The sequence below is a fragment of the Suillus subalutaceus genome, assembly GCF_016647625.1.
Source record: "Suillus subalutaceus strain FC151 chromosome Unknown DFJ58scaffold_265, whole genome shotgun sequence".
In the NCBI taxonomy this organism is placed as follows: Eukaryota; Fungi; Basidiomycota; class Agaricomycetes; order Boletales; family Suillaceae; genus Suillus; species Suillus subalutaceus.
In genome coordinates, this window is record NW_024540514.1 from 25,889 (window position 1) to 51,842 (window position 25,954).

Genomic DNA, 25,954 nt, shown 5'->3' on the forward strand with positions numbered 1-25,954 from the left:
ACAGCAGCATCTGTTCCTGTTATTACATTCGTTGGTTCTGTGGTTGTCAGCGCAGTTAGCACATGTGTCCTGGTGTGAGATACATTCACGGGTGATGTGGCCATAGTTTTGGCATTTGGCACATTGTATTGGCTCTCTCTTGTTCTTTTTAACCTGTAGACGTGTCTGGTTCAGTGTGATTCCGTTTCGTATTCCTTCATTTGTGTCCTTCGGGTTCTTGAGTATTGCTAGGAGATGGGCTACCTGTTGGTGGTTAGTGCGTTATTTGGGGGTTTGATCCACCTTGTTGATGTGATTGTTCCTTGTTCCCAGTCGTTTTCCCTTTCGAGATCACAGACCTGGTCTTCACTGTCTGGGTCAAAGGTTTAGGGGACAAATTGGATAACTACCGGGTACCCTCTATCCTTGAAGATAGCCTTTGGGTCGAGTGTTTTGATGAAGTTTTCTTTGATGTTGGCCTTTTTGAGGTGAGCCGCAGCTTCTGCAGTCATCATCTCCAGAATCATTCCGCCATTGCAGTATTGCATGACTGATCGTATATTTAACTCTGGTGTGTTGTCGTCAGTTAGGGTAGCAAGCGCTGTCTTGATTTTTTCAACTAGCTGAGCATGTGAGACTTTGCTTGGAGCTACTGGGCCGTCGAGTGCGACATTGATGAGGATTTGGCAGGCCTTTATAGCGTCTCTCACAGCTAACTGGACGGTCTGGTTGTTGGCGTCAGTGTCTAGTCCTGTAAGTAGTGCTGCTTTGTATCCGCCCATCTGTGTTGCTTCCTTAACCAGTGTTGTCATCTCTTGTTGTAGCTTGTTGAGCCAAGTGTTGATATTGGTATTGGTGGAGTTGGTGAGGCTGTCTTGAAGCGATTTGATTGTTGGAGCTAGTCGATCAACCAAGTCTTTGATTGTCTTCATGTTGTTGGTCATTTCTTCTATCGTGGATTCTGCTTTCTTGATTGCTTGATTTAGTGCCTGTGAGTTGTTTTCTTCATTAGTATTCATATCTCCGAGTTTACTTAACTGTGTGATGGGTTCTTCTAGTTGAGAACATACTGCTTCAGAGATGGTGCGTGCTTTTCGTTCGTGGTCAGTTTTGAAGAGCAGGATAGCTATGGCTCTGATCACGTCGATGTGCATTGGCATGAGCGAGGGGAAATTGAACCGAAAAATCTAAAACGGCTGTGGTTAGTGTATCTATGGTCAATTCTGCTGCCGGAGTGATAAACAATCTTGTTTCCAGTTCAACTCTTGCTGTTTGCTTGTCTATCACTGAGGATTGATTGGCCAGATCATTAATTAAGTCCGGGATCGACCTCTTAGAAGATCTGAATGTGACAGCATGGCGTTTGGGCCTTGTCGGTCTGGTACTTTGAGAGTTCTCTGGCGGGTGAAGGATCTTCAACTCAGCTGAGGGTGCAGCTGATATAATTGTTGAAGGGAGGAAAATATGAGTGCGATATGTTCATCCCTTAGGGGAAGCGGAGGAAAAGCAAATATCCACTGGTCAACTCTAGGGGGAATGCGCAAGCGCGTGATAAGGCGAAAGCGCGGGAAAGTCGCGCGTCGAAAAGCGGAACTGGGTGAAAGCGGTATGCGAGCGATAGTGAGATGTTAAGACGTGTACTGAGATGCTGATAAGACAACTGATGCGGATATGGCCACTAGAGCTAACTGCTACTAGGGCTTGCGATGATTTATTCAAAACATAATAAAAACTCGGAGATGGTGACTGTCTATGATGATGGTCGTCTGTGGTAATGTGTGTTGTGTTCAGTAAAAAATGTGTCATGAAAAATGTGTACCAAGTGAAAATAAACATGGTACGATGTTGAAATAAATGATAAATGGAGAAATGCATACCTGGGAACTTGGTTGGACATGGGAAAACACAGTGGGAAGTCAGGCGCCCTATAGCGCTTAGGCGCGGGAAAGTTCGCCTAAAGCACGCGCAAGTCGCGGAAGTGTCGCCTATGTCGCGGAAGTGTCGCCTAAGTCGCGCGCGTCGCTGCGAACGTCGCGTTTATCGTGCAAGTGTCGCGTTGCATGCATATTACTGTAGACTCGACCTATGTTGCAATATATGCCATTGTGAGGCTACTCAGGATCGAGTCTCTACAGCGGGTCTAGAGACATTATAGCAGGTGCTTTTGGTTTTTAACCATGATTAGAGTTAGCTGCAGATGAGTTGCCCAAGGTGTTTTCCGCCATTGAGCGCTGTCGAGCGTGTTGTTTGAAAGTTTGAGTTTCGGGGTCCTACTTGGGGTGCCACTTGGTAGTGGTCCAAGAAGCGATTAGAGCTCTGTCTTAACTAGGCCCAGTCACTGCGCCGAAACTACCTTTTTATGTGATAGTCTGTCCATGAAATAGAATTCACCTTCACGCCTCGTGCGGATCGTCTCAGAAACATAAGGTATATCCCTGAGATGTGTACATGCCAACCTAGATTCTCGACGGTGTCCTCTTACTTAAGGGTCTTATGTACGCTGCTTATATAGTGACAACACAACTATATAGGATAAGACTTATTGCCAGTCCTTAAGTACATGGTCTACGACTTTTCTAGTTTTCGTGGTAGATAATGTGTGAGTTCTTGGGAGGATTTATTTCAATATACCTTCTTTCCTTGTTCCTTGGTTAGTTTAAAACAATTTGATTCTGTATACTGAGTCTACGGTATGAACTGTGTCTGAGAGTTAGTGTGCTCGTGTATCGTGTAGCGTGAATCGTGTGTAGCGTGAATCGTGTAGCATGAATCATGTCTCCCTTCCTGTAAAAGAGAGAGGAAAATAGTATGGGTTAAACTTAGTAAGATTTAGCTGATAGATTATATAATCAACCCCTGTAAGGTAGTATATAATTGAATAAATGTTTCTTAGTCTTACTTTGAGGCTAATGATTTGCCTGTACTTAGGTTCTTACTTAATCTCACACTGTTTGAGATGAATGAAGGGTGGGAAGTGCTCCATTTATTACATGGCAAAATTGGGCTCCTTATATACCTTTTGGAGGCCCCGATTACAAAGCATGAATCATCACATAGATTGGTAAGAATGTGCTTACTAACAATGCCATTTGGTGTGTTGAGTCAGCCTGTTTACTAATTTACATTATAAATACAGTGTAGTTTACAAAGCATGATGAATCATGGCATGAGTCATCACATGGATTGGTAAGGATGTGCTTACTAACAATGCCATTTGGTGTGCTGAATCAGCCTTCTTACTAAGTAGCTTATAAATACAGTTAGAAATCTTACAAAGCATGACAAATCATGATATCTACCAGTCACATGACATGCTTACAAACATGCTTGGTGGCTGAAAAGAAAGTCTGTTGGCTGAATATGCCTGAGGAAAATAGAAAGAGATGGAATGTCATAGAACAAAATAGAAATACATGGAAAAATGGAAGTGAAGTTTGAAAGTGAAAATACTAGCTAATAACTAAGGGGAAAATGATGGGGGTAACTTGGTGATAGGATACAGTAGGGTCTATTATACCTTCCTTATCACACCTCTTGTGTATCTATCATGGTATGAGTGCATACCATGCATGACAATGGACTAACTAATACCACTCTGCAGGGAACACCATACTGTAAGTACTCTGCATCTAGTGGAAAGATGCCGTTTTTGTGACAGTGGTGGACCATAGGTACAGTCCAAGTGGAACAATGTCTTGTCACGTCTCATAGGCCACTGTCCACAAGGGGGCAGGCGATGGAGCCCACAATGTCATGACCTCCAAAAGTGGTCACACCCAGGCAAACAAATTACAAGACCTGTGGGTATGTGGATCATTGTCAGATTGGTTATATAAGACCCGGTGTTGTGCAAATGCTTGAACACCAACAACAACTTTTAATCATGCATCGTGATCTTGAATCTGAAGATATCATCTATGCCGTGTTAGAACACGTCAAGTCATCTGTGAAGGACTTGGTGAACATGGCGATGACCTGCTCCACACTGGCAGGTCCCACCCTCGATATCCTCTGGTCCGAACAGTCAAGTTTGGCACCCCTCATTATGTGTCTGCCACAAGACACCTGGAAGGTCGCAAAGGACCAAACTATTGTGAGTGAAGTATACCATTTGAATCTTGACAGGACAATGCTCACCGTACTCCAATTTGCAGGATCTTTACAGAGAGCTAGCTCCTACCGAGTGGGAGCACCTCAGAATGAATGCATCAAGAGTACGCTGGCTTCATAACAATAACTTCCTTAGGGCACTTCCCTGAAGCCACATCTCATCCTGAGTTGTCGTGTCCTACAGAGGATTTTCAAGCAGTTCCCTCCCGCCACACACTTCCCAAACCTTTGCGCATTGGATTTCGAGGCCATATTTGGTCGGTCAAAGTGTAGTTCAAGATTCTTGCTACTTCGGCAGTTCATGTTGCCTGGATTGGAAGTGCTAAGATTTGATATACCTGGAGGCGTCCCAACATATGAAGTAGAGCAATTGCTTGATTGCTCTTCCCGCAGAAGCGTACGGCCTGCGTCAACTGTCGATATCGGCGGGCCATGGTACCACGACTTTTACAGTTCCCCCGAGTTTCAGAAAGCTGTCCAAGTTAATTAAACTGGGGCCTTCACGGAATTGATGCATGCCTGATGAGGCAGACGATCATTAATATCCAGCAAGCTCGGTGTCTTCAAACCCTCATGCTTACTTTGTGTGGGACCTCCAATGATGCAGGTGGTATGCCCCTTGAATTGCATAGTCTCAAACACCTCTGTCTCTTTGGCAGTTCCTTACCACAGTGCACACACTTCATTCGTCAAGTCGCCACCCGACAGCTATCATATATCAGTATCAAGTACTCCAAACCTGCTTCCCCAACCGAAATTACTGCGTTTGTGGAATCATTGTCCACCTCGTGCCAGATTGGGTCCTTGGAACAGATATATGTGATGGACACATCAGATGACCGTGACCCTAAGCACGCCATCCCACTCCCCTCCGAAATCTTCCGGCCCTTGCTCAAGTTCAGCAGGCTGTCGTCTGTGAAATTCATCGGCATTGGAAATTACAATCTTGACGATAGGTTCATCAATGATATTGCAGTTGCCTGGCCGGAAATTTGGGAATTGAAGTTCGCTGCAATGAGATGTGCCAGTTATACCGTCACCTTCACTGCCATGATATCACTGGCGTCAAGGTGCAGATCGTTGCATACCTTACATCTGATGGTCGATGCTACACAATCGACGACAATTCCCCGAGCACCGGACGGGACGGAAGAGCTTTGGCCCATGCAAACAGCCCTTCAAAAGCTGCATCTTGGATACTCCGAGGTGTCAGAAGTTGCGCGCTGTCCTGCATGATTTGGGAATCATGCATGGACATGACTACTAGGTATCCCCCTAAAAGACAAAGTCTGTTAGCTTAGTCCTCAGACTAGTCAACCCATACCTTGGTATCAAACCTTGGTCCAATAGTTTCAGTTTTCCCTCAGTGATTCATGAACCCACCATGTTTTGAAGAAAGGTCATATGTGAGATGGGAATCACATAATGACCTAGTTGATATGAGAAGAAAAATGAAGGTTAAGGTATTGCCTTTCCTTTGGCTTATTCACTTTGGCTAGAGAAACCCATAGAGAAAAGTTCAAAGCCTAACAAAAACCTATCTAAAAAGCCCGCGTATTGTGTACTATTATTTGTTCCATTATTTCTGAGTTGTTTTCTCTAGTGTTTCTTTACTTTACTTTTCTATTAGGATGCTCTGACTAATCAGATGCTTCATAAAATTCTACCTACAGGATATGATGTCATAATGATGTCATGTTCCATGGAATTTGCTAGAACATTCCAATGACTCATGATGACTCATAGTGACTCATAGTGACTCAGAATGATGTCATTATCCCACCATGAATATTCTGGAATGTTCTTTTGCACCTGCTAGAACATTCTGCTCCAGTTTTTGGAATATTCTTCTCACATTCTGAAGTCATTACATCACCTTTTTACTTACATAATATTCCCACACAAAATGTATATAAGGAGAGCCCATTCTCCCCCAAAAAAATAGATCTCCCACTTGTTGCATTCAAGAATCTCCCTCTTGAGCAAATTGAACTCTCACCTAAGAAGCTTCAGTCTGAACAAATTGCTGCTTACAAAGCCCATTTCCTTTGTAAGAACTGTCCAGACAAGTGCAGGGAAAGTGTTTCCCTTGAGATTACGTAAGTTTCTCGCGATAGAAAACCCAGTTTTGTGAGACCAGTGTTCTCACCACGTAGTGTTTACTGACCAACACGAGCTTTGGTCACCGTTGTTATTTGTGAGACCAGCGTTCTCACCAGGTATTTGTATACTGACCAACACGAGCTTTGGTCATTGTTGTTATTTGTGAGACCAGCGTTCTCATCAGGTATTTGTATATTGACCAACACGAGCTTTGGTCAACGTAGTCACATTTGAGACCAGCTTCTCAACAGTTAACCGTATATTCAGGAAAACCAGTTCAAGTGTCTAGACGGTATATCCTAGACAATACCATAGTTTTCAATCAGAGATAATAAAGCTCCGGCTAAGTTAATCTGACTGATTGGTTTAGCGAGCCTCCCAAGAACTCACACGTTATCTACCACGAAAGAAGAAAAGTCATAGACCGTGTTAATCGAGGACTGGCAAGAAGTCTTATCCAGTGTAATTGTGGTGTCATTACATTCTTACACGTATTTATATAAGACCCTCGGTTATTAAGACACCGCGCCCCCATTCTCTACCAATATGGCCACAGTCTCAAATGATCCCATTTGGTGGCCGGTTCATCAATTCATACCGTGTTTCCAGTTATTTTGTAGGTTCATGGAGAGCAGTCAGATGTTGAAGCAACCCAATCTAACCTTGACTGCGGTTCCCAGTTGCCGCCTTTGTTGGAATAATGTATCATTGGGGTGAGGCATGATAATATTGAAAGGATTGCTGATATCTTACAAGTATTTTCAGCACTTACATTCGGACAAGAGGTATGTTGACGCTGTAACCAGAGCAGTCATCTCGCTAAGAATAGTTTTATAGGTCTAACTGATCTGGGTGAGTAGAGTCTCATGTCAGAGGAACGCATGAAAATACATTTAATTCCAGAGACAATGCTGGTCTCTAATGACAGTACTGTATCTCAGTGTATGTAGCTCGTTTGTTGTAGTTGTCATATTGTGCTAACTTGAAAGTATTCTAGGTGCACTATCTTGGAATAATATATGCTGTGTATGTTTGGAAGGCTCATCACCAACTGTCCGTCTACTAATGGATTATGTCTTTAATCAGATTGAACGTAGTCCGTATGTCCTTCTCACATTTGATGTCTTTGTTTCTTCTGGACCGGCAGCATACAGTCAGTCTTCTGCACAAATGCCTGCTTCCCTCCAACTAACCGTGGTGCTCTGTAGGAGTGGGTGTGGTTCTTTACTGACTTCTTGATTCACTGATGACTGCCACATTATACTGCCACAGATGTGAGTCTGTTTGAAGTGTGTGCTACTCGAGGTTGGTCACTGACTGGATTCGTCAGGCTGGATTATATACACCATATGTAATTGGACAGGTGTTTTGGTATCTGCAATGCTGTTGGGTGAGCTGGGCACTTGCAAGAAACTCAATGGTATTGAATTGACTGAAACATGCTGCAAGTCAGCATCATTATCACTTGGTTGTATGTCATGTATCAACGATCTAGAAAGATCCTGGTATTTCTCCTTGTTGCCTTCCTGGCTTATGACATTTTTTGCAGAGTGGCCACCATAATGACAATGATGCATTCTTCAGGGGGTACACTTAATTATGGATGACAAAAAATGTATATGGGGTTCATTGATGAATACCAGAGGAACTCATTCTCTCCGGCACCTATCAGTGCTTGATGGCTATGTGGAATATGCAGTACTTCTGGGTTCCATTATTTGGATACTCAGCACTGCGTGGCAGGTCCTCACATATGTCTCGCAATCTGGATTGCTGTCAAACACTTCCATGAATTGCGACAACATCCGGCAGGAGGGATTATCGAGGACTGCTTCACGTGTTGATAAGAACCCATGTGCTTACTTTGCGAGGTGAGCTCACACTACAAACATGGTTCCCATTTCCGCTAAAGGGTCAAACATGCCAGCTTTGTTGCTGTTTCTTGCTTGCGCCTTATTCTTAGTTTGTCTCCAACGGTCTCAATGGTATGTCAATCACTGACCTCTCCATGCGACCATGGTTCATCATTTCTATAGGACCAACATTCCTGGTAAACCAGATTTGTTCTGGAATTCTTCAAATTTTGACAATTGTGCAGTTGTTTGTGCTAGGACCCCGCCTGATCCTTGGAATTCGAGAATATCACGCCAAACTTGTGACAGATTCCAACGCAGCAACCGGCATGACCTCAATCGCGTTTCAGGAGCATGTGCATATATGACTGGCAATGGTGTATAGCACAGGAGATGCTCAGTGGAGGTTGTCTAGTGCTCTGCAGCAGAGCGGCAGGAGAATTCATTTTTATTTATTCCCACTTCCATTGGTATTGATTTAAGTGATGTGGTTTTGCGAAGTGCATCCTTGTAAAGGAGATATAGGTCAATATTTTTCGTCGTAGTGTCTATCTAAGTGACTAGCTATAGGTCCTGGCAGTGTTTAAATCAATGTGAACTAGATCCCTCCTGCACCTACACTTGTACCAACCAATGATCCTTCTTTCTCTGTGTGATAACAATCATCTCCATGATTAGTGATGTGCACAGCCTGGCTTCAAGCCCTGGGCCGGCCCAAGCTGGGCCCAAATAGGCCGGGCCCAGCCCAGGCCTAAGTCACGGCCTGAGGACAGCTTGGGCCTTTCCCGACTCTATTTTTCTGCTTCTGACTTGCATCTATTATCAGTTTCGATGATCCATATGTCGCAGTGAGTCGCCATGTCTTGTGCTTCGGTTGGTCGACATTACTCACATCGCAGTCAAAAAGCCCGCATTGTCCAACATATCCAGCAATTTCCTCTTATCTCTTGTGTGTTGCTATGAAACAGCCGCGTGAGCTATCAGTGCTATGTCCAGTGCTTTGCAAGCTCAATATAACTCACCCCGCTGTCGGAAAACCAGATCTCAGTTGCACAAACCAAGATTTTTGGTAAATTTGAAGCCTTATGTGCTTTACCTTCGCAAGTGTGATGCACCCAATATCTTTCAATTGATTTATGTTGGTATGTGTCCCTCTAACATCCCTCCCTGCTACCCACCCATGACAAGCACAGACGCCTGAGCACCTGTGTTTGGACGTCCTGTACGCAGAACAAAACCACAGCCGCCCTTCTTCAGCATGCCGAGAAGGGGCACTGCCATCCCAAACCAAGGCGATTAATGCAATTCCATGCCACAGAGGCTGCCAAGCGTGCCATTGAACTATCTCCACTTCATCCCCCACTGAAACTGCAAAATCAACCATCTACTGTCAACACCTGCAAAAGGGGTGCACCCTGAAGACTCCTCTGATGGAGAATCTGCTGATGATAGAGCATGAAACTGCACGTACTAATCCCAAGCCTCGAAAGCAGCGCAAATTGGCTGTTGTCCCAACCAAACCAGAATCAGTTGACGCTGACAGTATTTTAATTGATGTTGACATTCAATCTCTCACAGAACCAGTGTTGACGCGAGAAGCCAAAATGGCCGATATCGACACTTTTTTTGGTGCTACCTTTGACCACACAGGGGCCAATGGGAAGGTGAAAAAGCACAGGAAGTGCAAGATGTGCCTGTAGGTCTGCTCACTTGTAGTCATACTCGCGCTGATGGCATGTTCAATAGGAAAGCATGTATTCTTGTTAATGAAATATCTACCCTCCGTCATCATGCTGAGGCAAAGTTCTCTGGAAAATTATCGGAAATGGGCCAAAGAACATTCCATTCGAGTCAATGCTTCCTGGTGATGTCAAGGCCCGCAAGGACAATGCCGCCGCAGCAGAGCATTAATGCGCATTCTGACTGAGCGGAAACTTGCTGAAAAAGTGGTTTCATATTCAGATAAGTTATTCAAACAGGCCGCAATCGAGTGGCTTGTGGCTACTGACCAGGTACTACATCTCTCTTCCTACAGAATTGAATTAAATGTCTCTTTATCTAGCCAATTCAAGCACTCGAACATCCGAAATTCAAAGAAATGATTGATGTTCGCCACTCAAGCCACCAATGGCGTCAAAATTCCAGGCAGAAAGGCAACTTGTGCAGAATAATGAGAACGTTCAAAACTCATCTTATGGGACTCAGGAACACGCTCAATGTAAGTAATATTTATGATATTGCTCTATCTACTCAACTGATGTGCACCTATGTAGAGCGCCACTGTCAAGGGTGACATCAATACTACCTTTGATGCATGGCAGGCCGAAAATGCTGATGGTTACTTTGCCGTCACAGGACATTGGATTGAAGAGAAGATTACTGCGCAATGGGAACTCGAAAGTGCACTGCTCGGATTCACTCAAGTCAATAATGCCCACACAGGCAAGCGTCTCGGTGGTGCTTTGTTTAAAATCCTCGATCATGTTGGTGTCACGCACAAGGTAAGTTAGGTTTACTGTGTGTATTTGGTAGTCTTATAAAACTCTAGCTCGGACATGTCACTTGCGACAATGCTGCAAACAATGGCACCACCCTACAGGAATTTGCAAGGCTATATGAGGCTAAATACCAGAAGGAATTTCCCTGGCACCAGCAGAAAATAAAGTACGTGCTATGATCATTTTTACTTAACGAAATCACTCATTTGACAATCCCAATAGCTGCCTAGCTCATGTTATCAATATTGCGACACAGACCTTGATCAGCTCGTACAGCAAGTCCCCTCATTACAACCCCCATGACCTGAAAGCTCATGAGCCATCCAATCGAGACGAGATCGACCTTGTGCGTAGCATTTGTGTTAAGGAACGTTCCTCTGCAAAACGAAAGGAGCTGTACCGGAATGTTCAAACCAAGGGAGGCATGTCCCAGCCAACGCAACTGTTGATTGACATGAAGGTTCGGTGGTCCTCGACTTATATTATGCTCAACCGTGCGGAGATGAATAAGGAACACGTTGACACTTTCGTATATGAGATGGGTCGTCAAAAGCGTGATTTGAGTAGACACGCAAAGATTGACTTTCTGCAGCTGTCAGAAGTTGAATGGACACACGTTGGGCAGTTTCCCGATCTTCTCTCAGTACGTTAGTTTCTATTTATTTGAAGCTTGCTACTTATCTTGGTTTTATAGTATGCTGACGTGGCCCAACAAGCTTTCTCATCTGAACGAGGTTCAACCTTACACCTTGCAATTCCGGCACTCGAAACTCTCTATAAGGCTTGGTCATCGCGTGCAGAAAGGTCAAAATACGTGCAGTTTGCTCCCGCACTCAAAGACGCAGCAGCAAAAGTAGATGAGTATTATGAGAAGACGACATACTCTGCTGCATATGTACTGTCAATGTGTACGTTTATTCTTTCATGAACGGCTGCCATGAGTCTGACTTTTGCACTTCAGTACTCAACCCCACAGGCAAGATGGCGTACTTCAAGAAGCATTGGCCAGAGAATCTGCATGACGATGTGCTTTCTACTGCGGAAACAGTGGTGAGTCGTTTTGTTCATTTTTTCGGTCATCAAGTTAATCTCAATGTGTTACTACTAGTTCCAAGCCCGTTACCTCAAGCTGAACTGAGTAACATCGACATCGCAGCACACAACTAAGCAGAGCAGAGCTGGTGGCCTCAAAAAGTTAATTCGTGAAGTCCTCAGTGACTCCGAGGATGATTCGTTGACCAACCCAGCGCCTACTTCAATTGGTGACCCAACAAGACCATGGAGGGCTGAATTTTTGGCCTACCTCGAGACGGTTGAAGCGGCTCTACCATCTGGCATGTCTACCATTCAATGGTGGGGTGTATGTATTTTTTTTGCTACTCAAAATTTTCATGCTAATGATAATCTTACTTAAGATAAACACACAGAGGTACCCCGTTTTGGCTTCACTTGTGCGGGATTATCTGTCCATCATGTCATCGTCGGTCTCGAGTGAGCGGGCGTTCTTGCAAGGTGGCATCACCATTACCAAGCGGCGCAACCGGCTCAAGGCTGACATCGTCGAAGCACTCCAGTGTGTTAAATGTGCACTCCGATGCGATCTTCTGTTCCAGGAGCCTGAACCATCATCTCTCGTCAAGTTGGAGCACCTGGACGACAATGACTCAGAGGTGGAAGCAGACGCGGAAGCGGAGACTGGTGATGCTGGGGATGACGAAGAAGGTTGGGACATTTTGCTTTTGGGTGATGATAATGAGGACATGTCGGACATCGAGATGGACATTTAGATATATTGTCATTGTGCTTCGCTTGTTGTTATTAGCCTGTACTAATGTCACAGTACTGGTCTCGACTCTCGAGCTCTCTGTTAGCTATGTCAAGCCGCGGCCTGGTTGGGCCCAAGCCCCGGCTTTCGGCCGGCTTGGGCTCACGGCTCAGGCTTGAATTCTGGCGAGCCTAAGCTCCTCCAGGCCAAGCCTAAGCCGGGGCTTTGAGCCCAAGCCGGGCCGGAACATCACTATCCATGATCGCTTGGATAAATGGGCGCGCAAGAGTCAAGTCGTGCAACACTGCTGCATGCCGTTCCTTAGCAATCCGGCCTCGATTCATCTTCTCGGCACCGAGTAATTCAACATCCCACCCCTGTCTTCTCATCAGACTCACGCCAACTGACTTACAGAAGATTTACTCGAGATGATTAGAAGCTGCGCGAAACACATTCGTGCATACGTTAGCCTGATGATGCGAGGGCGCACTTAATGAGTTTTGACGAGGTTGAGGTTAGTTAATGCTTGTGGAGTAGCTTGCCTTTCACTTTTGTTTGACGAGGCGTAAATACGGATACGGATATGAATGTGTTTTAGATTGTTACCGAAGCACTATTGAAGGATACAGGTACCCTATTAAGCATTGAAATTGTGATATGAAGGCCGCAAGTAAGCTTGGATGTTAAAGATGTTCCCGTGTCCTTTCTTTGGCTGAGACCCAGCGCCTCTGGGGAGTCGGGGGATTTGAAGGAATCCAGACGTCTCAGCATCGCACACCAAACATAAAATGGCCTGTCAGCGTGGTTCCAAAACAGCGACACCGAGGCACCCAGGAACGGACGCAGATGCCAGCGCCAGCGATAGTGCAGGAGTCGAGCGTCTGCTGCTTGATGTCAGGTTGTGGACGTGATGATGACTTTCAGACAGGAAAGGGTCAATTTCTCGATGTAGTTGGTTGGCAGAGACCGCATCCGGAACGTAGCAGGACTTGGAAAGTTATTACACGGATGCAGCCAAGATGTCGTCAATAAGCTTGACAATGTCATCGAAGTTGGGGCCTTCGTTTAGGGTTTTAAATTTGGAAAGTGCGTACGAGAATGCTCCAGGCTGTGGCCGTATTCTGGGAGAGATTTAAGGGCGTTGAATCAGGGAAGGTCCCATTATCTTTGAAGGGTGCTGGGTTACGAATTGTCATAAGAACATATGTGCATAGGAGAGCGACTACCATTAGGAAGATTTCAGGCACACAGAAGTAATAAAATATTCCAAACAAAATGATAGAGGCGCTCCGAGGAGCGTGACGGCGCCGCGACTAGCCACCAAATTGGTGGGTGCTATATGCAGGCTTTGAGAGGTTGCGGAGGACAGAGTAGGTGGTGTTGGTATGAGTCGAGACTGAAAAATGCAAGTCGAAAATATGATTATAGGATGCGTGAACACTCACGTTTTTTCCACGGGAATGCAAACTTCTGGCCTGCATTGAGGCCGTCGTGGTGAGGCTTGAGCCACCATATTTTGTAAGCCGAAATAATGTTCTCTCCTATACACGACGTTATGAAACAATATAAACAACGGACCATCTTAGAAGAAATAAGCCAAAAATCATTAAGAACCCAAAGCGAATGACCCCGAAGTACTTGGGTGCGCAACTAGTAGCGAGGATTTGGGCGGAATAAGGAAAGCAGGGATTATGTAAATGGTAAACGTCATTTGCGGCCCGGAGATTACCGTGACTTTGTGGCATTGACTTTTCCTAACTTTGATGATTGGACGTACTAGTAGGGGCAACCCTCGGATCTGCTTTTCTCCCAGTGTCCTCTCATTTCTGTTTGTAATCTAGAGATGGTGCAGTATTCCCCGCGCGTCAACCATGGATCTTGAATTAGGTTGTGACAATCGGTGCAAATCGAGTGTGGTGTGCCTTGCATCAGTTCCGCATTTACTGTTTTAATGATATCCCTGTGATAAGATTGGCTGACCGAGGTGGAAGGGTAGAAGAGAGGATCAGGGCATTGAAAGGTCTGCTCGAAGGGGGTTGTACAGGTGAGTTATCCGCCTGCTTCGTTTGGACCTCCCTTGTTTTACATGTCCAAAATAAGCCCACCTTGTTGAACGACCTCGGAGGTGCTGTTACGTTCGGGCCTGCGAAGCGGAGACTGCTGATTATCATCGAGAACCATCGAGATGCCAAGCTTTATTGAAGCCCACATCACACCCGCCTAGGCCTTTGCTCGACCAAGTTTTGCGTCGGTTTTCATTGGATCAAGTGTTGAGGGATGGCCGGGGTGAGTTTTCCTACGATTATGAGCCTTTGGATATAAACGCTGCTGAGTCTCATCGATCAGGTTCTACGAAATGAGCCTGTACAGTTTGAAGAGCAACAACTTAGGCTTCATGCGGTCATAACAGGCGCCCGAGTCTTCTGTTTCCATGTCCCGAGTCTCTCAGCGCCTGTCTTAATCTAGGGATGTCATTATGTCTTCATCAGATATCAATTATGGATTTTCAACTAGGATGACCTGGCTGTGCGAACTGATACCTGTCACCACTGCGATACAACATGATGCAGATCAAAGGCTCCATGATCATCATTTCATTTCTGGTATCTATATGATACGACAGCCCGATAACCGAGGCAGAGAGCCAGAAGGTGCTCATGAAGCGACAGATAGCCCAAGGAAGAGGAGCAGGGAGCTCGCACACGGGTAGAACTCAAGTTATCTGTTTGCTTCTTGCATATCTCCCCTATTTTTGACAGCGAATTTTTGGTCTGGCGTTGGCATGCCGACATGATTTGTCTTCTATCTTTCACGGTGTTCAAGTAACCGTGCAAATATTTCACGACCAACATTTACGTTCAGTGCCTGGATTAATCTTATGTTTGATCAATCAAGGCAGGAACGGGCATCATCCCTCGATCTCATTTTGGTGATCCAAGCACTGCATGGTGGTAGTATATATGCTATTGTCATATGTCCACCCAGTTCGCCTCTCACCTGCACTCCCATTCTCTACTAATATGACCATAGTCTCAAATGATCCCACTTGGTGGCCGACCATCAATGCATATCATTTTTCCACCTATTTTCTAGGTTCGTAAAGAGCAGCCAGATATTGGAGCTGATGTCTCCATCTAAGCTTGACTGCGGTTCCCAGTTGCCGCCTTTGTTGGTATAACGTATGATTGGGGTAAGCATGATAATATCAAAGGACTGCTGATATCTTACAAGTATTTTCAGCCCTTACATTCGGACAAGAGGTATGTTGACGTTGTGACCAGAGCAGCCATTTCGCTAAGAGTGGTTTTAAAGGTAGAATTGGTCTGGGTGAGCAGAGTCTCATGTCAGAGGAACACGCACGAAAATATACTTAATCCTAGAGGCAACGCTGGTCCCTAATGACAGTACTGTATCTCTGTGTATGTAACTTGTTTGTCACGGCTGTCATGTTGTGCTTACTTGAAAGCATCCTAGTTGCGCTACCTTGGAATCTTATATACTGCGTATGTTCGGAAGGCTGAACAATCGGTGTTGAGCTAATCATCTATCTCTCATAATCAGCCCGAATGTGCTGTGTATGTTTCCTTAGTGCATTCGTTATCTTTGCTTCTTCTGACCAATGGCATGCAGTCAGTGTGATGACCATCTCGCTGACAGATACAGTGAGTCTTCTGCACAGATGCCTACTATCCCCCTCCAAATAACCGTGGTTCCTTGTAGGAGTGAGTATGCGTCTTTACTAACTCTCTGGTTCACCAATGACTGCCACGCTATACTGCCACAGATGTGAGTCCGTTTGGAGAGTGTGCTACGCGAGGCTGATCTCTGACGGGATTCGCTAGGCTGGATTATATATATCATATGGAATTGGAGCGGTATTGTGATATATACAATTATGTGGGGTGAGCTGGGCACTTGCGAGACCTCACTGATATTGACTTGACTGAAACATGCTGCAAGTCATCATCATCACTCGGTTGTACGCCATGTATCAACGATCCAGAAAGATCCTGATATTTCTCATCGTCACCTCCCTGGCTGTCGGCATTTTCGACGTAGTTGCAGCCACGATGACAATGATGCATGTTTCAGGGGGTACGCTTAATTGTGGATGAAAAAACTGTCCAAGGGGCTCATTGTTGAATATCAGAGGAACTCGTTCTCTCCGGCACCCGTCAGTGCTCGACCTACATTGGGGAAGATATACTACTTCTGGATTCCATTGGTTGGATACTCACCATTATGTGGGAGGTCCTCACACTGTGTCTTGCAGTCTGGATTGCGGCGAAACACTTCCGTGAACTGCGACAACATTCGCCAGGAGGGATTATAGGGGACTGCTTCACGGTGTTGATCAAACTCACGTGCTTTACTTTGCGAGGTGGGGGCACATTTGATTATTCTTCCCTTTTTCCCACTGAAGGGTCGGACATGGTAGCGTTGTTGCTGTTTCATGCTTCCAGCTCATTATTGTTTTCTCCCAACGGTATGTCAATGTTTCACTTACCTCCGCATGCGATCACAGTTCATCATTTCTATAGGACCAATATTTGCTGGACACTCAGATTTTTCGTGGGGCCCTTAACCTTTTGGAGGTCATGCAGTCGTTTGTGTTGGGACCCCGCCTGATCCTTAGCATTCGAGAATATCATGCTAAGCTCGTTGCCGATTCCGACGCAGCAACCGGCATGACCTCGATCGTTTTCCAAGAGCGTGTGCATATATCGACTGGTCGTGGTGTATGATACTGGGTTGGATTTAACGGTCCTCTAGTGCTCTGCAAGGAGCGGCGGAATTTACTTGTATTTATTCCCACTTTCGTGACGGTATTGGTTGAGTTATTTGATGTTCCGAAAGTAGATTTCAGGGAGACAGGTCTGGGCAAAGTTTTCATCGTAGTATTTAGTCAAGTGATTTGCTATGCGTTCTGACAATGTTTAAACCAATATCCTGGATATCTCTACTAGCTACCCACCCACACTTACACCGACCACTGGTCCTTCTTTTTTGTGATACAATCATTCCCACTATTGCTTGGGCAAACAGGCATGCGAGAGCCAAGTCGAGCGACAGTGCACTGCTTCAGTTCCTCAGCGATCTGTCCTTGATTCGTCTTCTCGCCCCATTCAACGTCCCCCCTTGTCTTACCTGAATCGCGCCAACTGGCTTACGGAAGATTCACTCAAGATGATACCAAGATGTGCGAGGCACATTCGTGCATACGTAACTTGTTGATGCGAGGCATACTTAATGAGTTTTGACGAGGTTAATGCTTGTGGAGGAGCGTGCCTTTCACTTTTATTCGACGGGGAGGAAATACGGATATGAGTTTAGAATTGTTACTGAAGCGTTATTGAGAGATTCGTGTACCCTATTAAGCATTGCAATATGAATGCCATGAATAAGCATAAATAAATAAAGATTTTCCTGCGTCCTTTCCTTAACTGAGACCCAGTGCCTCTGGGAATCAGGGGAGTTTGAAGGAATCCAAGGTACTCACGTCCGAGCATCACACACCATACATAAAATGGCTTGTCTGCGTGGTTCCAAACGGTGGCGCCGACGCACTCAGGAATAGACATGCAGGCACCAGCACCAGCGATAGTGCAGGAGTCGAGCATCTGCTGCTGGATGTCAGGTTGTGGCCGTGATGGCGACTTAGAGACAGGGAGGGGTAACTCTCTCAATGTAGCTGGCTGGCAGAGACCGCCTCTGGGACGTAGCAGGACTTGGAAAATAATTGCATGGATCCGGCCAAGATATCTTCAACAAGCTTGGCACTGACATCGAAGTTGGGGCATTGACTTAAGATTTCGAATTTGGAACTGTGTACGAGCATCCTCCAGGTGGTCGTACTCTGGGAGATTTCAGGGCATTGATAATTTAAGGAAGGGAAGGTTCGATGATCTTTGAAGGACGCTGTATTGCGAATTTACACAAGAACATAGGGCGACTATCATTAAGAAGATTTCAGGTACGCAGAAATGATAAAATATTTCGAACATGAACAGGCCACCAAGTTGGTGTGTGCTATAGGCAGGTTTTGAGAGGTTGCGGAGGATTGGATAGGCGGTGTGTGGGTTGACACTGAAAAATAGAAGTCGAAAATGTGTTTATAGGACGCGCGGAAGCTCGCCTTTCTCCACGGGAATGCATTTATGGATAGCCCAGAGTTGTGGCCTGCACCGATGCGCCCTTAGTTGGAAGGAGGGGAGATCTAGTAGGGAAATGCAAGAGAATGATATCGAGTCAACTGGCCAGGAAGTCGGAAACATGTAAATGAGATGCACGTGCAGCTGCAGTGGATCACATGACTGATAGTCGACTCGTTCTAGGCCTGGCTCTTGCCTTCTCGATGCTCATTCTTGGGGACGACTTACCTCTGGTTGTATCGAAAGCACTATGGCATATTATTGACTTCCGTCATTGAATGAGATCAAAGGTTTAGTCGACGCTGGCATGCGCCGCGTGATGGCATATCTTCTTTCATTACTACCTACCATGACTACCTACTGGATACACTCGCAAGTGCAACAGAGCCTTCAAGTTATCATGACAACTTATGACCAATTCACTCAACTTGCTTTTCGGCGTTCCCATACTGATCATGAAGAGATGTCTTTCAGGACTTGCATGTCACTCTGCCCGTTTATTCTTCGTGTTCTTGTTTTCACTGCGGCGCTCTGCAGGTCATCTGAAGACTGACTCGGAAGTTCAGTCTAAGTGCTGGTGATAAGGGATTTATCACTTTTTATCACTCGTTCAACTTCTCGACGGGGCGCTCCCGCAACTTCAAGAGGATGTACCAATTTGTAGAGTCTTCTGCCTTCTGGTCAAAACAGTGGGGCTGGAGGTTGCAGGAGAGCCTCCACCTCTCCCAGACGATCCTTATACAGGACCCGATTCACGACCTTTGCAAAGGGGTACAGTAACGCCGCCGTTGGATACCAATACGACGACAAGATATCTGGGTACTAGTGCCACGGAAACAGACGGGATTCATCAGGGTTCCATGTCAAGTTTGCACCTTTCTTTGCAGATGGGAGAGAGCTCGGGTAACAACAGGACGTCTCCTGACGTTTCTCGAGGGCACACTACAGGAGTCTAGCAGCCCAGGCCCTTCACCTTTCCGCTCCCCCTGCCCCCGAGAAGCATCCAGAACACGCTCACGACCACACAGGTACACAGACGATGCTCATTCTGTTAATGCAATAACCCTACCGTCCATGAGGTATTTGACGCCTGGCATGCCTTGTTCCCATATGCGTCTGTTAGTCGTGTTTCGGTCGAAAACCTTGAAAAAGCTGTGCATCATTGACGACCTTCTAAAAGTATGTACCCTTGGTCCCTTATGGAATAGGCAGGCGCCCTGATTCAATATTAGTATGGCCTTCTTTTTTGCGGCATTCTGTGGAGTCCTGGAGACCAGACTTCCAGGACGGTCGTTGGTACTGTGATACTGGTCGTATTCGTCATGATCTTGTGCAGCATCAGGATCACCAGAGAACCAGGATGTTGCGTTGTGTGGGGGTGGATAGACCCGCTGCACAGTGGGCGCATGCTATTATCTCGTCTGGTGGATGCTTTTGGACAGCTCATGGAGTTTATGGGGATCCAAAGAGACCTTGCCCACGACAATCGACCGTATAATCGTAGAAGCGGAGGCCGCCGATGCTCCAACGCGGGGGGCTGCTCCTTCAACAACCTCACCCAAGTTTCAACTGGACATGCTGAGCACGGGCGATCATGATTCATAACAATCACCCAACTCTTATATTTCCCCAATTCGACCAAACCACCCCAGCGTTTCGATAGATTCGCCTCGGCGACCGCATGACGGCAACTCTGTGCTGCCGCCCTCAATTTCAAGCACCAGCTCAAATGTTTTGTCAGGCGCAGGCCCTTTACAACGGACTCGGGAAGACACATATTTTCCAAGATCAGTCAACTACAGAGGCTCGCTGCAACCATGATTGTGCGCCCTTGGGCGTGTACTTGAACGCATCGTCAAGCTCTACATCAGCAGGATGGTCAGGACAACGGCCAGCGTAACAATATTGCATTCCAATGGTCACCCATCCACGACTACGTGGCCGTCGCCAGTTAGTCCCCTGAGCTGATCACAGACTCGGTCGTTCCTTCTCTACTTTCGCACTTGGATGCAGAACTACAATCTCAGACTTTCTTTTGACTTACTCGTATACAGCCAGTAATACGGGCCAATCAACCACCATATCGTATTATTAAAGAGTAGCAAATCAATGAAAGTAATGGTGCAGTATAAATCAAGAGTAAACACGTTCAGGGCATTGAACGCGAGTTACTGCTCGGGGTTCTCCATTAATTTACCCTCAGTGGTTTTGTAGAAGTGGTAGATTTTATGCAAGTGACCGAGCATCCAAGAGTAAATATGGAAGGCGTATAGTATAGGTATCTAGAGGAAGCGGAGCACTGATCTTCTAATCAAATCTCCTGCGTCTGTAGCAGACATCCCGAGGTTTCTTTGGCATCGTGATCATGGTCTGTGGAAACACGGTCAACGATACTCGTGAGGGGTGATGAACTGAAGAGACAAACATGGTAGTTGTGTGCTGGGATCTCTGTGATGCCATCCTCTAACCGAAGCTCAACTTTGCGGATGATGTTGGACATCACGACTCCAAGTTGCAGGTATGCGAACTGTTCAAAAAATCAGCCAAATTCACCCCAGCAACCAAATAATCAAGCGCACCTGCTCGCCAATGCATCTATGACGTCCAGCACCGAAGGGTTGGTATGGGCTCTCAGTTCCCTTGCTTACAGCACCAAAACCATAATCAATCTTCTCGCCGTTCTCGTCAGAGTAAGTCTTGAACGCTTGAGCAGCAACACCCTCGGGATCACTCCACCGCGTCGGGTCCCACGTCATGGGGTTAGCCCAGATACGGGGGTCAACCTGGCTGACGGCAGCAGAAGCAAGCACGTAGTAGCCCTTTGGGACGATATAAACACCATCTTGGGAGGGGGCAGCGAGAGTCGCGGGGATAGGAACATCAGAACGGACATAGCGCATGATGCTGTGAATAGGCGGGTGCATGCGGAGCGTCTCACGAATGACTGAATCAAGAACTGGAAGCTTGCGGAAGCCCTCATAGGTCATCGGGCGGAAAGAACCATCCGGATTACCGAAGTGGTCGACTTGCTCCTGGTAGAGTGCTTCCCTATGATGACAATCAGTATATGTTAGCTGCCGATAATGAACAAGACGCACTGGACTTCGACGTTGTGAGCAAGGTGAAGAAGTGTCCATGAACCAGAGGCGGAACTAGTGTGCTGTCCTGCCATGAGAAGGGCAATCATGATGTGCGCGATTTCATGGTCACGGAGAGGTCTGCCATCACGGTATTTTTGATCCATCAAGGCGGAGATCATATCAGGTTTCGTCCTATAGGATGCATCATAAATATTGGCTGGATCTCATCAAAGCAAACGTCTTACAGAATGACCTGATTCTCTGCGTTTGCGGATAATATCGGTGTAATACTCGCTCATCTCTTGTGCGCTTCGTCCCGACGGCGGTAAGATTCCAAAGGCAAGTTGGGGAACATGAAATTCAGTGGGGTGAAACCTCCATCCAGATCGTTTGTAGAGTGCAGAGAATGATTTGTCCAAACCACTTCCTAACCTCCTGCCTTGCAGAGTCCGGCTGGCAGTCAAAATAGTGATTTGAGCCATGATGTCTGTCACATCGAAGCGTCCCCATTCATTGATGTCGTTCATTTGCCAGATGATGAATGCTTGATCGCTGCGCATGAAGTCGTCGACTTCTTGCTCGAACATGCTCACGTACGCCCGGAAGTTCTCAGTTGAAAGGCCGACTTTAACGAACTTCTTTTGCTCCATGAATACTTCGTTGGGGACATCGTATACGACGTCTTTACCGAAGACGGGGGTCGTGAGGTGCTGTTTGTGGTTGAGAAAGACATTTGCAAGGCCAAAACAATTGCACATACCGTGTACGCATCTTCCGCAGAGAACGCAGTCGATTTTCCACCCAAGACAAAGTTATTGCCTTAGCACCGAGTGCGACCGTAACCTTGCGTCCAAGTAGAGTGAATGTGAAGACATCGCCGTACTGAAGAAGAGCATGAGACAAAATCACGACATGAGAGAGGTATGTCACACGACTGTACTTTTTCCCTGCACTTGAAGAAAAATTGAGTGGGGTCATTGCCGTACGTGATGGAGGACCCGATGAAAGGGATCCAGTGGAACACTTCCGGAGGTAGAGAAGGATCTCGGGGAACAACCTGGCGACATTGCATCAGTAGACACGTGAACAGGGGTTGCTAGATGCTCACCAGCTGTTTAAGAATGTTCAGTACGAAGATGAGAACCGGCGTATAGAAAAGTCCCAGCAGAATTGCTCTACCAGGAGAGGCCGGCGATATACTGCTGCGTAGCATCAACGAGAGCTGCAACGTAGCCCGGGGCGGTCGAATTTGAACGACATGAAAGAACGAAGACAAGATGCAAATCGCTGTCAATGCTCCCGCGCTGTCCAAGGGGCACTGGCAAGTCTCACGAACGCGACTGATGCTAACTTTGTTTTTCAGCGCGCGTTTTTATCCTCCCAAATAGGTTGTCGAACCATGGTACTTGGCTTAGTCATTCTTACCATCCGAACCAATCATATCCCGACAACTGACTTTGCTTCCGACGGAAAGAACTCAACGAGAGCATGAGGTGAGTGCTAAAATATGCAGTAGATTATAACCTATGGTGCATTACGATGTGTCAGAATCTAAATAAAGCAAAACTATGCACCACCACATAGCTCCAGGACGAACAGCGCCTTCAAACCAACCTGTATTTCCTTGACTTTCACATTCACATACTGCCCTACCGGGATATCCGTAGTCCTAGGCGTGATAATTGTTGCTGGTAGACCAAGTGATGGGATGTAGCACGAAAACTGGTTCGTCAGCAAGTCGCGCATCCTGCTAGGCTCTGTGATATATGCACTGAGGGATTGTAGAGGGTCGATGCGATCACTGGAAGGGTTCGGGTGATCAAGGAAGCGCTTGATGTACATGAGAGTCCACTGCATGCGATGACTCTGATCGCTATGCTTCCAAAGCTTCTCGTACGCAAGTACCTCAGTGGCGTAGGTAGTGAGCCACCCGGGAGTAGTGAATAGACGTGTAGATGCCTTTTGCCGAAGCAGTGCTATCCTTGATCTGCCAGTGCGCAACCAGATCGTTGTTACCGTCGTAGCGGTGACGTGACGCGCACATAACCTTCCCCTTCTGGGATACCCATGGACCAGTGTATACCTGGCTGAAGGACATACTCAACAGATGGAATATGCAATTTCGTCTGGAGGAACTCCGTGTGATCCACAAATCCATCCTCGTCCATCCTCGCAACTAGCCTCTCAATGTCTCCGTTGTCCTCAAGGGCTATCGGAGGCCGTGCAGAACGACGCAACATCGGCACTCCCTTTGCGGTGAACCACCGTGAAGCAACGCGGGATGCTGTTTTCATGCACTCAGCAACAAACAACCGCGAGCGCGCTCCATTGTCTTCTGAGAATACACTTGATAGGTAAGGTCAGGGAAGCCGCGATAATACGAAGCGTTCCAAGCTGGTGTTGTCGGAGCGCCGTGGATTGGTTTTGCAGCAGCCACAAGAGTAGTGTTGGAGCTGAGAATACGAATGGATTTAGTGTCTGGCGGCTACGCTGTCGGAACCTGCGCGTCAGGTTGTCGATAAGACGCATGTTCTCCACATCTTTGGTTTCTAGTACAGGTACATGGGAGACTCCAGGGGTTTGCGGTGCCTCGAATGGGTAGCCAAATTGAACACCTCCGTTTCCAAGAAGTCGATCCACACTATCGTAGTCAACTCTTTTGGCGTTGCGAATGAGACCCGCTTTAACATCGTAGTCGACTATGTTGCCTTCAGCATCTAACTTGAAGCTGAATGTAAGTACAGGCTCAGGCTCCCCCTTCCGAGAATGAGAGCACAAACTTAGTCGGTCGTGGGTAAGGGAGGGAGGTAGCATAGGCCATGTCCTGTGGATGAAGTATGCAGAGGAGCTCATTCGACGTGCTGCTTCTGAGATAGCATGAGTCGGTGGAAGGACAGCAGTAGGGTCTGCAATGTGGACGTGTATCCAAGCCGAACCAGGCTCGTGAAGAACAGGTTCCACCGACAAGCCGTCATCCAGCTCTTCTGCATTCACGTCGTCAATCACGTAGACTGGTAAGCTTCCGAAGTCATGTCGCAGATGCTCGACGGGATCACGATCATAGAAGTCTTCCGGTCCTAATGGTTGCTTTGCATTCGCCCGCGAGGATCGCAGTAAAGACAGGCTCCTTTTAACAAGAGCGTCCTGATCTCTGACGTGCTGCGACTCCTCGACCAGCGTCAAGTCCAGATTCAGCTCCTTCCTCTGGGTGACGATATCCTCCCAAGGGGCCATCTCCCCCATCTCTATCAAGAACTGCCGCAGACACACGTCGTCCACCATTTTATGAGCATGCAAGCCAATCCTCTTGATGATAGATGTGACCACTCCAGAAAAGGGATCAACAGAAGTATTACGCGTCCTGCGTAATGCAAGGTGCAAGACGTCCAGGATGGTACGATCGTCCGGGGAAAATGTGATATCCTTTACGACAACTCTGCTCGGAGGCTCATCCCAAGACTCACTAGCCTTCTCTCTGGCGGTAAGAATGAGGCCCCGAGCTTTCGCGATAAACGCCTCCAGTTCCGGACTCCTTTTCCGCACCATATCCACGACTCTCTGCAGTTTGACAACATGGTTTTCTGGCCGCACGTCGTACGTGAGCGCAAGTCTCTGAGACTGCATGTGCGGCACAAATTCGATGGGGCGACCCATGATATATTTATGCGTTGCGACAAGAGTCGACCAGCTCTCTGGTCTATAGTCGCACACCAGCTTCGCAGCCTCTGAAAGACTGACGGACGCCCATTCATCTGGGTTCTTCGCCCGCACGTGGGGATATAGCACCGCGTTCTTCCGCCCAATGACCATAAATGCCTTGTTTATCTCTTTTTCAGCCTCCCGTAGGTACTTCAGGATTTCAACACGCGCATTAGTCTCTGTGCGGTCCACTGGGGTTACGCCAATGCCTGCGCGGAGGGCGAGGTCCCTGTCAGTCATGCGAGGGACCTCGATGTACACATCCGACTCAACATGCTGAACGACTTCTCCTGTACTGATCAAAGAGAGATGCCACATGCGACCGTTCATATACGAATGGCCCAAGACTACACCATGCGCATATATAGAACCCCTGCAATATCATAAGTCATCGGGAATAAATAATAAACAAGCCATAAACACACTTTCGAATCTCAACAAGGGTTCCAACCTCTATATTAGAACCTGACGAAGCGTCCTCCGGTCCCACTCCAAGGCCTGCATCCTCCACATCATTTGCGAAGACAGCTTGCGTTTCTGTCATGGGTGGCTTCGGCTTCACCATATCCAGTAGGCGCATTTCGTCGCCTCGTAGCGTCTGCGTGTTTCCATGGACGTTTGGGAGTGAATTTGGTGCCAGCGGCAACACGGACGAGCTTATCCGTGAGTGGCGGCTGCAGCGAGCTCACTGGGCGGTTAGCTTTCGAGGTCGACG

At 46.8% G+C, this 25,954-nt stretch overlaps 3 protein-coding genes across 3 annotated transcripts; 1 reads left to right on the top strand and 2 right to left on the bottom strand.

Annotated features, from left to right (window-relative positions):
- Nucleotides 1-365: 365 nt before the first annotated feature.
- DFJ58DRAFT_640871 (uncharacterized protein) lies at nt 366-539 on the bottom strand (the record flags this gene model as incomplete). Its single annotated transcript, XM_041381346.1, has 1 exon — nt 366-539. A coding segment is annotated over one exon (174 nt), but the record flags the coding sequence as incomplete, so codon positions are not given.
- A 3,323-nt stretch (nt 540-3,862) lies between these two features.
- Nucleotides 3,863-5,325, top strand: DFJ58DRAFT_870672 (uncharacterized protein; the record flags this gene model as incomplete). The annotated part of the gene is made up of 4 exons (XM_041394298.1): nt 3,863-4,072; nt 4,134-4,193; nt 4,274-4,570; nt 4,621-5,325. The coding sequence occupies 4 exons, from the start codon at nt 3,863-3,865 to the stop codon at nt 5,323-5,325; spliced, it is 1,272 nt and encodes a 423-aa protein (XP_041235784.1).
- A 15,446-nt stretch (nt 5,326-20,771) lies between these two features.
- On the bottom strand, nt 20,772-22,753 carry DFJ58DRAFT_719507 (cytochrome P450; the record flags this gene model as incomplete). Its single annotated transcript, XM_041384643.1, has 7 exons — nt 20,772-20,987; nt 21,040-21,508; nt 21,559-21,757; nt 21,794-22,250; nt 22,342-22,422; nt 22,481-22,597; nt 22,649-22,753. The coding sequence occupies 7 exons, from the start codon at nt 22,751-22,753 to the stop codon at nt 20,772-20,774; spliced, it is 1,644 nt and encodes a 547-aa protein (XP_041235785.1).
- Nucleotides 22,754-25,954: the final 3,201 nt, after the last annotated feature.